Raw genomic sequence first — 13,165 nt, forward strand, 5'->3', positions numbered from 1 at the left:
ACCCACAGACTGAGAGAAAGCATCTGCAAATCACATATCTGATAAAGGACTTGTACCTAGAACATAAAAAGAACGCTTAGGGGCTTCCCTGGTGGCGCAGTGCATAAGAATCTGCCTGCCAGTGCAGGGGACATGGGTTCGATCCCTGGTCCGGGAAGATCCCACATGACTCAGAGCAACTAAGCCCGTGAGCCACAACTACTGAGCCTGCGCTCTAGAGCCCGCGAGCCACAACTACGGAAGCCCCTGCGCCTAGAGCCCGTGCTCTGTAACAAGAGAAGCCCCTGCAATGAGAAGCCCACACCACAACGAAGAGTAAGCCCCTGCGCAGCAACGGAAGACCCAACACAGCCAAAAAAAAAAAAAAAGAACCCTTAGGATTCAACATTAATAAGATAAACGACCCAATTTAAAAACTGGCAAAGGATTTGAATAGACTTTTCTCCAAAGACGATATACAAATGGCCAATAAGCATATGAAAAGGTGCTCAACATCATTAGTCATTAGGGAAATGCAAATCAAAACCACAATGAGATACCACTTCACACCCACTAGGATGAAAAAAGAAGAGGGAATATGCCAAGCATTGGAGAGGATGTGGAGAGACTGGAACCTTCATACACTGCTGGTGGGAATGTCAAATGGTGCTGCCACTTTGAAAACAGCCTGGCCATTCCTCAACTGATTAAATATCAAGTTACCATGTGACCCAGCAATTCCACTCCTAAGTATATACCCAAGAGAAATGTAAAAATATGCCCATGCAAAAACTTGTGCATGGATGTTCATAGCAGCATTATTCATAATAGCCCAAAAGCAGAAACATCCAAGTGTCTATCAATTGATGAGAAGATAAATAAAATGTGGTTTATCCATTAAAATGGAATATTATCCAGCCATAAAAAGGAATGAAATACTGATACCTGCTACCACATGGAGGAACCTTGAAAACATGCTAAGTGAAAGAAGTCAGTCACAAAAGTCCACATACTGTATGATTCTACTTATATGAAATGCCCAGAACTGGCAAACCCATAGAGACAGAAAGCAGATTAGCGGTTGCCTGGGGTGGGAAGAAAAGGAAATAGGGAGTGATGGTGATGAGTACGGGGTTTCTACTCAGGGAGATAAAATGTCCTGGAATCAGAGAGTGGTGATAGTTGCACAATTCTGTGACTATTTTAAAAACCAGTGAACTGTGGACTTTAAAAGAGTAAATTTTATGATATGTGAATTATATCTCCATAAGCTAATATTTTATTTTATTTTTTTAAACTTTATTTTTTTTTTATTTGTTGACTGCATTGGGTCTTAGTTGCAGTGCGCGGGCTCTTCGTCGCAGTGCTTGCGCTTCTCTCTAGCTGCGGCGCACGAGCTTAGTTGCCCCGCGGCATGTGGGATCTTAGTTCCCCGACCAGGGATCGAACTGGCGTGCCCTGCATTGCAAGGTGGATTCTCAACCACTGGACCACCAGGGAAGTCCCCATGAGCTAGTATTTTAAAGATGATGTCTGTAGTGATGAATGATATAGAATACTGTTTTCAGGATCATCCATTATTATTATTTATGATTATAATTAGGAATATTTCCTGGTCCATCTCCAGCTCAGAGCAATCCTGCACCTGAATACCTGCCACCTGTATCACCTCTGATCTGTAGGTACCTGGAAAGTGAGCTGCCCAGATCTCTACAGAGCCCAGCACACATGTCTGATTCGACCAGCTTCTGGGCAGCTTCTCTGAGCTGTCTCACCAGCACTAGAAATTAGCCTGCCAAACAGACAATGTTTTCCGCTTGGGGGTTGAGGAAATGTAGGCAGGAAGCAATTTTCCATATGTTCCCCTGAATCCCCCAGGCTTCCTTGCTGGTCAGTGGACAGAGAGAAAGTGATGTGTCACATCGGGACCAAGGCAGTTAAAGCTCATGTCCATCTTTCACTGCTCTCTTCCCCTTTGGTGGTGGAGACACCAAAGCAGCCAGGACCCCTGCTCTTCATCCAGAAGAGACCCAGGCAGAGCATGCATGAGAAAGAAAGAAATTTCTGGGGTGTGAAGCCCCTGAGATTTGGGGTTTGTTTGTTGTGGCAGCTAGCATTAATCATCCTGACCAATGCATTACTGTTGGCCAGTCTCTCTGGCCAGCCCTCTGAGGCCGAGGACCCTGTGGACCCCTCCTTGGCCTCTCACAACTCCACAGCTGGAGGTCATGTCTGAATGGTTTCCTCATGCAACGGCCTGAATTTGAAAACACAGACTAGAAAGAGGGAAAGTCAGATGAGACCCCCTGCTTAGGGAGAGTCTTATTCGTACCAGCTCCTGGGCTCTGTCCTGCTGGTATTTATGACCCTTGCCCACTGGACAGGGGAGCAGCCTGAGGTTCCGGGAGGTTAAGTAACTTTCCCAAGGCCACTCAGCTAAAAGAGGCCAAGCCTGGCTTCCAACCCGAGTCTACCAGGTCCTAAAACTCACGTCCTCACAGCACTCCGCTGCCTTTGTGTCACATCTCAACAGCTTTCAGCCCATCCCAAAGCCCACCCCGGGCTGCTGTCCTCTAACTGCCCCCAGAGCAAGGCTGGCCGTGTACGGGCAACTGATGCAGGATTCTGGGCAGTGTCCAAAGAGAGGAATTGGCCTCTGAGACGGATGCCTTCAAGCCGGGGTTTGGAGACCATCATGGCACGGGGAGCGAGAATCCGGCTCCGGGCATGAGCTTTGACTTTGAGCAGGGATTTTCAGCCAGACTCTCAGCAAACACACTCTGCCAGACACTGGGGACACAGGCCAGCCACGTGTCAGCTCGCCAGAAAGAGACTTGAGGTGGGAGAGGGAAGGGGCCCATAGAGGGAAGCTTCCCAGGGCCCCTCATTGTCTCATTCAAACCAACGCACAATGAATGAGAGCCATGTGTCCAACACTGTGCACGGGGCAGGGGACACAGAGAACAGATGCCATCATATCTGCCCAGTGAGCTACTAGCCTGGCCACCTATAGCAATGGCTCTCATCCTGGGTACCGCGCCTTTCCTGGGGGCACCTGCACCCGCTCAGTGACTTGAGATGGAAACCAGAGAGTCACTTGGGATTCCTCTTGTTCCCTTTCCTCATGCCCCACACCTGCCACCCACCCCCCCGAGAGCTCCTTCCCCCAACATTTCCCAAGGCCCTTGTGTCTTCCCCCCCGCCCCCCCCCACCGTCTCCCCCGCTCCTGCCCCAGCAGCTCCCGGGATGGCCTCCGGCCTCCAGCCCTCCCCCTCCCCTTTCTCCTCTGCGTTGAGGGAGAGGCCATCCTAAACTGCAAATGGCATTCAGAGCCCTAGGGGCTCCCCACTGCCCTTAGGATGGTGTCAGACTCCCCATCATGGTTTTCCAGGTCCTGCCACCCAGAGGGCCCCTGTAACACTGACCTCTCCCCCGCACACACACCCTTTCCCACCCCTGCACCAAGGCCTCTCACCCTCAGCGCTCCTGACATTTGGGGCCAGATACCTCTTCGTGGTGGGGGCCATCCTTGCATCGCAGGATGCTCAGCTGTACCCCTGCCCATGTGCGTTAGATGCCAGTAGCACATACCCCCAGTTGCGTCCACCAAAATGATCTCCAGACACAGCCAAATGTCCCCAGGGCGGGGCGTGGGGGAGGGCAAAACGTCCCCAGGTGAGAACCCCTGCTCTAGACCTTTGCGCATGAAAGGCCCTTCTCCTTTCCTTTCACTCGCACCTGGCTTCCCCTCAGCATCACATTGAAATTCGATGCAGCTGCATCCACTCCCAGACGGCTCCCTGGCTCGCCCAGGCCCGTCTAGGACAGCCTCCGCAGACCTTCCCACCCTCACACTTCCCTGTGCACCGTCAGCCACTGCTCCCATCACACTGCATTCCACCGATCTGTTGACGTGCTGTCACCCCCTTTGGAAGGTGGGGTCCTCAGGAGCCACCTTCTCCAGGGCGTGGAAGCACTGACCCCACAGACCTGCAGAGGCACGACAGAGCGGCGAGCTGGGAGACCACCCCGGTGGGAATGATGGCTTCTGACCAGAGGCAGAAGAGGCTCTGTGCGGAGAAGCAGAGACACAGCGGCAGAAAGACGGGGTGGGGTGTGGGGGGCAGAAAGACAGTGGGGGGGTGGCAGCTCCTTCCGGGTGCGGGGCCTTGCAGGGAACAGATGGACAAGGGTGACGAGATGGGGACATCAAGATGAGGCTGGGAGGTGGCGTGGCTGGAGCCCAGCGTGGGGCCTTTGGGAGAGGAAACTGGAGGCCAGGTCGTGAAGACCCCTGCATGTGCTCTGCAGCCCAAGATGTATTCAGCAGGATGTGAAATTGAAAAAAAGAAAAAGTTTGGGAAATGCTTTATTAGCAGTTAAACAGGTTTCTTTACTGAGGGACTTCTCAGAGCCTTTAATATGCTCACAGGCTGGGTGAATCTTTACACGGGAGAGACCCAGCGAGCAGTGCTGCCCACAGGTAATTGTCCACAGAGGTGTTTTTTTTTCCCAGAGCCTCTCGAATGGTCAGTGTTCCACCTTCTACCCTTTGGAAAATGCCGCCTGGAGCCGAGACACATGAGCTGCACCTTGAGGAGTGGGTACAACGTGAGGACTACCTGGGTTTGGGGACAGGGGTCCTGGGGGTCGTTCGAAGGCCTCAGAGCCAGTGCTGGGGCCTCAGCCACATGGCTCCTCTCCCAGCGCTCACTCCCCAGCACCCGGGGTATCCGCAGCGCTGAGAAGTAACACAGGCTCCTGGGAGAGTGACTGCAGGAAGGACTAGGAAGGCAGCGCAACACTTATTATTGGAAAACAGTCAACCCACGGGACCGCTTCGACCACCTTCCCCAGGCCCCTGGGCCATAACATATGCTGTGGTTTAAATTTTTTTAATTGAGGAACTTAAGGAAAAAATGCTGGCAAGCTCTGAGGCACCTGTGAAACGGTCTGAGCTGCCGGGGAGGCTGGGCCCCACCCCTCCAGGAGACAGAGGCAGCGCTGAGCAGGGGTAGGGAGGGGCCCCGACTGGGGTCTGTGAGAAGAGGCTTCTGGTCAAGGTCGGCCGGCGGGGGGAGAGGGAAATGGCCCCTGCAGCAGCCCTTGCATAGGCCAAGCGAGGCAGCAAGGCCAGGCAAAGGCACAACCTCATCCTCACCACGGATCCTGGCCAGGCCAGCAGATGTGCGGGGCGGGCGGTGGACCCAGTGCAGCACAAGGGCAAAGCCAGAGGCTCTGGGATCACCGCGACCTGGGCTCAACTCCCAGCTGTCTCCTGGGACAGGGACAGCACCTCCTGAGGCTCCGTGTCCCGCAAGACGGAGCCAACAGAATCACATCACATGGTTGACAGCAAGACTAGGTGAGACTGTGCCTGCACACACTGGGTCCTCAGTATATGTTAGTTGCCACTGTTTGAGGGGGAACCCCAGCAGGTGGGCAGCCCGAAAGGGGGGCGCAGATGGAGAACCGGACGGACAAAGCTGAGCCACTGTGGAAACCACCTTGGCCGAGGGCAGCAAGAGTCTATCAGCTGCGCGGCCGTAGCAGGTCACTCCCTGCTCTGGGCCCCGGCAGCTGCCTGTAAACAGGGCTGTCTATCCACCTCTCATCTCATGAAGGCCGGAACCGTCATAGATAGTGTCTAGTTGGTGTCTGGCTTGCTTTAGGTGCTCAGCACTGAGCTGTTCTCTTCCCCCGGGGGTGTTTACGCCCCTCAGGCCTGTTATGCCCGGAGTGGGCTCCCTGTGTCAAGTGGTGGCCAGGAGACCAAAAACATCCCTGCAGCCTCTCAACAGGTCAGCGGCTGCGACTGCGGGCAAAGGGGGACCCTGCTCAGACACGTCTCCTCCTTGACCATTTTCAACCTAAAGACTTTCAGGCCCGTACCTGGAACAAAGCGAGGCCACGCAGCCTGGTGGCCCTGCAGATGGGGAGGGCAGCCAGGTGTGCCCAGGGCCACGCCTTGTGCAGAGCGAGCCTGCCCTGTCCAGCGTCTGGAGGAGTTTATGAACATGAATCCACTCGCTTCTGAAAAGTGCAAAGGCCCTGGGGTTGCCTGCCATTCCATTAAGAGGTGTGTATGATTACGACAGCAGCAGAAGCAGAAAAGGGAAGCAACTGGGGGTGGTGTCTCAGCAGGAGCAGGGGAAAGGGACACGGAGACGCCTGTGGGGTGAGGCTGGGCTGGCCGCCGGCAGGCGATGGAGGCGAGCACACCCGCTCCGGAGCAAGGCTCAGTGTGGCATGGGCGGTCCTCGTCACGCACTGAGGCCCCTGGGACCTCCCTAACATCCCAGGGGGCAGCGAGGGTGTGAGGTGGGAGCAGAGCTGCCAAGGACCTGTGACCCCTGCCGAGAACGACAAGGTGACTCAAGGGACTTCCGTGCTGTGCGAATAAAATATATAAGACTGTGCAGAGGGGCTTCCCTGGCGGCGCAGTGGTTGAGAGTCCGCCTGCCAATGCAGGGTACACAGGTTCGAGCCCTGGTCTGGGAAGATCCCACATGCCGCGGAGCAACTACGCCCGTGAGCCACAACTACTGAGCCTGCGCGTCTGGAGCCCGTGCTCCGCAACAAGAAAGGCCGCGACAGTGAGAGGCCCGCGTACCGCGATGAAGAGTGGCCCCCACTCGCCACAACTAGAGAAAGCCCTCGCACAGAAACGAAGAACCAACACGGCCAAAAACAAATAAATAAATTTTTTCTTTTAAATGAAGCTAATTAAAATGAAGCTTTAAAAAACAAAACAACAACAAAAAAACTGTGCAGAAACCATCCATATGTACAGGGAGAGGAGGAGGCCTGGCTGTAAACTCGGAAGGAGCTACTGTGGGTTTAATCCCCTCGTGTCACCCTGGATGCCTTCAGCAGGGGCCTTCAGCAGCCCACCTGTGAGCTGGGCTCCTTGTGTCCACAGTCCTGCCTCTGACTCCTGAGTGGAACTCAAGCTGAGGAGCTGTAGCATCCATGTTTAACTGCATCCAGCGCCCGTGCCACCGCGAGTGCACACAGGCCACGGGGGGGGCCCCAGTCCTGAGGCCCTTGAGCGTCCTCCAGAACACTTCAGAGTACGCTGCATCCTGCTGTGTGTTCAGCTGACTTTGCCTCTGCCGGCGCGGCTTCAGCCAGCCCCTTTCCTTCCCATCAGCCCTGGCCCCTTCCCGTCACGCTGACCTCTCAGAGCCACCCCTGCTGTGCCCTTTCTTCTGGGCACTCTGATCCCTGCCTCAGCCGAGCCTCCACCTGTCCTGCCACAAAAGCCTGGGTGTGAACAGTGGGAGGTATGAGGGCCCCTGGAGGGGACTGGGCCCCCAAGCAGCGGGCCTCCCCACCCCAGGCCTGGTGTGGCCTGGACCACTGCCTTGGCCTGGCCAGGCTTGGGCGCCTCTGGAGGAGGATGAGAATTCTGGATCTGGAGACCAACGGCACCACCGGCTGGGCACTCCTCACATGGCCTGGCACAAACCTGGGGGCCCATATTCCTCCTGCTTTGGGGTTTGGGCAGCCTCTTACCTTTGGGGTGAGGTACTTGGTCATAATTTCCTTCCCTTTTTCTCCCAGTTTTTCATCCGGAGTAACTTCATATTCTGCCTAAAACAGAAGAAGGAAAAGAACAATAATAGATTTGTTCACGACCTTCTCATAGTTGTAGAACCTTAGAGGCCCCTGGAGAAGACACCCTGGAGGTCACGTGATCAATCCCCTCCTTTTACAGAGCAGGGACTGAGGCCCAGAGAGGGGAGGAGCCCTGACGTCTAGTCCAGCCCACGCTGCTCCACCGTGGACACATGCTCAGAACTGGGGTGGCACATAAGAATCACGGGGGAGCCAACGATGGTGCTCGGGCCCCGCCCCATGCCCATGGAGTCAGACCCTCTGGCGATGGAGGCCGGGCACCCAGGCAGCTGGGGTTGAGAACCACCGGCTTCGGAAAATCAAAGGAAGCTGCTGGAAAGTAACTGGAGCCACCAACCTGGAAGATCCTCGAGAGAGGCTGCCTGAGGTCACACACCTTACAAGCCGTGTGACCTCGCACTGTTTCCTCAACCTCTATAAAGTGCAGATGGAAAAAGCACCTACGTGTAGGGTGATTGTGCAGAGAGAACGGGACAGAGACGGGCACATAATAAATACTCATTGTAATGACTACACCTTGCAAGAGAAGACAATAATATGCACTCCGTAGCTTTTACAGCTTTTCAGTTTACAAAGGGAACATGCAGAGAGATTTCAAATGCTCTTATATGAACCTAAAAAGAGCCCAGGTAGTGACACAGGAGGGAAGGGGCTGCTGTCATACCCCTTCATCTGCAAACAAAGAGCAGAAGGTTCAGCAGAGTCGCCCAGGGTCACTGGGAGGTAGGCGGGGGCGGGGGGCAGGGGCAGGGCTGGGACTTGGACCTCCAAGCCCAGACCTCTTTCTCAACAACACCAAGGAATTTAGGATCCCGATGGCTGGCCAAGCCAGTGGGACCCGGGCTCTAAAGAAAGAAGTGAGTCCTCGAAAGACAGACTGTGTTATCTTCCTTGACCCCAGAGAAGCTCCTTCCCTGGCATCTGACCCACCTGCTAAGTGGGTAAAAGGCCTCCTCGAGTTAAGGAAGAGCTTGGGTGAGCTTGCCCTTCTCATTTAAACAAGGGAACTAATTGCAAATTGTTTATAACCATTTCAAAATCCACCACCCAAGGACTTGTCAGCCTCCGTCCAGAAGTACAGCTATTTCAAAAGAGACAGGAAATGACATCAGCACAGAGGGACTGAAACTCCTTCCCCAGCCACCTCGCTGGGAAGTCAGACCCCAACCTCCGCCCCCCACCCCCTGGCCTGGTTCAAAGCAACCTCTCAATCCAGTGTCTAGGGTCCAATTTCTCCCCAGGCCAGCTCGGAAGACCCTCCGGGGCTGGAGCTGCAACTCTAAAGGGGCTGAGGGTTCTAGAGTACAACTGCCCCCCTATTTTCCAGGGGGGAGAAGAGAAGCTCCCAGTGTCCAGCCACCCTGGAAACCCCTCCTGGTGGTCTGGCGCTATGGGAATTTACCCAGATTGCTTTGCAGGGCCCAGGCCACAGGCAAATGCCCGACTACCTTTTGGGGGTAACTCAATCCCATGCAGAACCCTGGATTTGCACTGTCCCAAAACACATCTGTGAAGAAGGCTCTATTTAACCAAATGGAGGCCTAAGGCTCACTAATCAGCCTCAGTAACCAGCTGAAAATATTATTGCTCTGGGTACTAAAACCCACGTTAAAAAAATAACATCCCTTTCAGGTCAGCTCCCTCCCAGCAGAGGCCCGGCTGGGCAGCTGGGCGCCACAGTTCCACAGGGCGGCAGCCGGGAGCACGCGGGGACAGGCATCCCCGGCCCGGCATCAAAAGGCCTTTCTTTGAGAGTCCATGTCAGGTCGCCACCACTTGAAGAGCATTTGTGTTGGGAGGCAGAAAACCAACAGAAGGCTTCCAGCTGGGCTTTCCACACCGATTAAGTCACCTGGAGTGACAGGCCAAGTCTCCACGGTGACCCCCGAGAGGGGCTCATGGGGGACCCGTCCTGAGAGGCCACCTACAGAGAAAAAGCACCATGGCAGCTCGGCTGGGCAGAGCTCAGGCCGATCACACAACCAGAGGCGGGGGACCACCCAGGAACCCGCTGCCACGGGAACACCCTTGCCCAGGTAGTCGGCCAAAGCTGCTGAAATCAGCTTCAACCAGAAAACATAGACAGCAAATAAGAGGCTGGGCTGGGCCAGCAGCCTAGAATCTTACTATTAGAGTGGGCTCTGGAAGCGGCAGCCCGACAATGACTTCAACAAACAGAGAGGTGAACCACATGCCAGGATGCCCCCGTGACCTCCATCCGTGAGAATTCCCTCCAACCAGGGAGGGTGGTGGGCTTGTCCCCTCCTCCCAACAGAGGGGACACACACTGTCCTCCCTGCCGTGTTGCCCATCTGAAACCTTCTCCTGCCCAGAGCTCAACCCTAACAGCCAGAGCGCCAAAGAGCTCCTGTGCCAGTCCACGTGGAGGGTATTTCTCTTCCCCAGATACATCCATGGTGCCAACGGAGGCAGACATTTAATGAGCCTTCTCTTTGCACAGTGATTTATGCCAAACACAGGAATGGCCTTTGGGGAGGAGATGCTGTAACACAAAGAGCAGAACACTGCATTGAGTTTAAGGCGAAAAGAATTATTTACGTATCTGTACTTGCCAAAGAGTATAAACATCTGTGTACATCCTAGTTTATAAACCTAATATTTCATTCTCTCTCTTGGCTGGCTCTAATTGCATCATCCATCTCAGAAAATGCTAATAAAAATACGTCCTCTATTAAAACACATTTCCCTCAGATGAGTTTTTAAAAACATGAAGACTGCAAACCGGTGCAAGGGGCCCTGCCACGTTTCCACAGAAGCCGGCACTGCTTTACAGAGCGAGTCTGAGCTGAATTCCTCTCGGCCTCTGACCAACTCGAGATGTCACCTCCTCGTCCCAGGAGCCCTTCTCCTGCCCTGGCAGGAAGATGAAATCAGAGAGGCTGAGGTCTCGCCACCTCCAGCTTCTGTAATTACCGATGTGGTCAGCTTTTCCAGAGTCCTCGCGGCAGGGACAAGTGACACGCCCGGCTGGCAGGGCTGCTCCCCATGGCTCTTTCTGGAGAAACACCCGGCTCCTCCCACCTTGGCCTCAGCGTCTTGCTGGTGCCCGACCATGGGGGTGGGGGTCTCCGTTTGCCCCTCTGGAGTCACTCCCCACCCTGCGGGCTCCCTCGCCGCCTGGGCACCCGGGTTCCTGGACCCCCTTCTGAAGACCCAGCTCCTGCAGCTGCCTTCTCCCACTCCTTCCTGTATCGGCCCCTCCCCGTCCCTGCAGAGCTGCAGGTGTGTACATCAGCCAGTACTGCTTTCCCTGCCCTGCCCAGCACTCTGTCAACCGTCCTCATTAAGCTCTAGTTCATTCACACATGAGCGAGCCATCCATCTCCGGCCAGGCCCCTCACTGATGCCTGAACAGTCCTTCAGATGGCTGGCATCGCCTGCCCCCTCCCAGCCCCCCCAGCGAGAATGAAGAATGGGGGTGAGACTGCAGATGGGGGTGTCCCCCCGGGGCCCCAGCATCAGATGGGCCTAGTCAGTTCCACAGCCTGTGCCCACCTGGGCAGACAGAGTGTTCTCTGGTCTCTGGCTGCCATGTGAGGAGCCCTCGGGCCTGGGTCAGGAAGGGATTCCATGGCCCAGGTTTCAATGGGATGGGCCCAGAGAAAGAAGGGAGGAAGGAGAGGACCCCTGGCCACGCGGGGTACAGACAGAATGGTAGGAGTGACCCCAAGGTGGCGGCACCACGGCCACCAGCTTGAGAGACATATCTTGGCGGAGGCAAACTCAGAAAAGAAGTTAGGAGGAAAGGGTGCTGACCCTCTCTCGGGGCAGGGGTCGGCGGGAGGTGACAGATTTACCAGCCGCTGTCAGAGAGCACAGAGGGGCTGTGCTCTCACCTGCTGTGTGCCCATCATTCAGAGAGCCTCTGCCCGGAGTGGCTCTGTGCCACCCCCGCACCGCCCAGCTGGTCCTCCTCCTGCAGCCCCTGGAGTTATTTCTCTGTCCTTACTCCCTCCCATGCTCATAAGGCCACCGTGCAAAGGTCTTTGGCTCTCCCTGTTATTCTTTCAATTCTAAGTGAAAAGAATCCCAACCTAGCCTAATTCAGGCAAAACCGTATTCTCTGGGCTCCTGGAATCCAAGGATGGGTTGAACAACCAAATTGTGGGGAAAATGGAAATGCAGCCTGGCCCAGAGCACCAGGAACCAGGGACATGAGCACTTCTGGAACCCACTCTCACCGGGGTGTGTGTGTGTATGTGTGTGTGTGTGTGTGTGTGTGTGTGTGTGTGTGTGTGTGTTGGCCTCATTCTCCCTCCAGTGGTACGAAACCTAGCAGCCAGCCTCCTCTACCAGAGAAGGACTTCCCCTCAAATCTATAAACCCCAGAGAAAGGTCTCATTGATCTGCACTGGCTCACAGACTCATCCCTGCTCCAATCAGCTGTGGTTTTCAGGCGACAGCATTAAGAACATGGCAGCTTCTACGAGAGCCATGTTGTCTGGGAGTACAGGTGGGACACCCAGGAGCCTGGACAATCCCACAGATGTCCAGTATATGAACCTACTTTTTTACAAGTGGTACTTTTTCAAGATGACCCTGCTCCCAGGCTTTACCAACTGCTCTGAGGGTCTTTATGTCCACCTGAAGAATGATTACCACCCTCCACCCTCCCTCTTTTGGGAGATCACAGCAGTGATAGAAAGACAAAAATAAATACTGGGTATGATTCAAAAATAAGAGAAGCAGAATATTTAGTTCCGCTGATGAGGCATTTCAATTCATTTTACAACAAAATTCCACGATAACCGGACATATCTGAAACCAGGTGATGGCCCACTAATTTCACATGCCATAGTTCTGGGCTAGAGTGACTTTTAGCATTTCCTGATGTGAGACTCCATTTGTAGTCCATTTGTAGTCATATCTGTAGTTGCCAGTCTCCAAAATGCACACTTTAATAATCCTCACATCCTGCTATTCACGTTCTTGCGAAGGCTCTCTCCATACTGAATAGAGGGCTAACCCCCGTAACCACTACAGTATCAGGGATATGGCAGTATGGAACCCCTGAGACCAGGTTACAAAAGACACTGCAGCTTCTACCATGCTCTCTCGGATCACGTGCTCTGGGGAAAGCCAGCCATGTTGTGAGGACACTCAAGCAGTCCATGGAGAGGCTCCCATGGAAGACAGCTGAGGCCTCCAGCCAACATCCAGCACCAACCTGCCAGCCATGTGTGCAAGCCTGGACACAGATCCAGCTTTCAGATGACTGCAGCCCCAGCCAATATCTTGATGTAACCTTTAGAGAGACCATAAGCCAGTAGCACCTCAGTTAACCACTTCCAAATCCTTGACCCATAGAAACTATGAGATGATAAATGTTTATTGTTGCTTCAAGCTGTTAAGTTTTAGGTAATTTCTTACCCGGCAATAGATAACAAATACTTGACAGGTGTCTGAACTTATAGCTAGTATCTCTTAGTTCATTAAAAAATGCTCTTTCTTTCCTTTTCAATCTTGCATTTAATCAGAAAGCAAGCTCCATGAGGGCAGGAACTTACTTCTCCTGCTCACTCT

General features: G+C 54.1%; 1 protein-coding gene across 2 annotated transcripts in view; it reads right to left on the bottom strand.

Annotated features, from left to right (window-relative positions):
• Positions 1-13,165, bottom strand: part of GRK5 (G protein-coupled receptor kinase 5) — a 221,310-nt gene that overhangs the window by 43,722 nt on the left and 164,423 nt on the right. For both annotated transcript variants that reach the window (XM_082854560.1, XM_082854559.1), the window contains one exon: positions 7,499-7,576. In XM_082854560.1, coding sequence (XP_082710686.1) covers positions 7,499-7,576 — 78 coding nt within the window. The remainder of the gene's footprint in view (positions 1-7,498; positions 7,577-13,165) is intronic.

The sequence above is a fragment of the Leucopleurus acutus genome (genome assembly GCF_964270905.1).
Source record: "Leucopleurus acutus genome assembly, chromosome: 14".
In the NCBI taxonomy this organism is placed as follows: domain Eukaryota; kingdom Metazoa; phylum Chordata; class Mammalia; order Artiodactyla; family Delphinidae; genus Leucopleurus; species Leucopleurus acutus.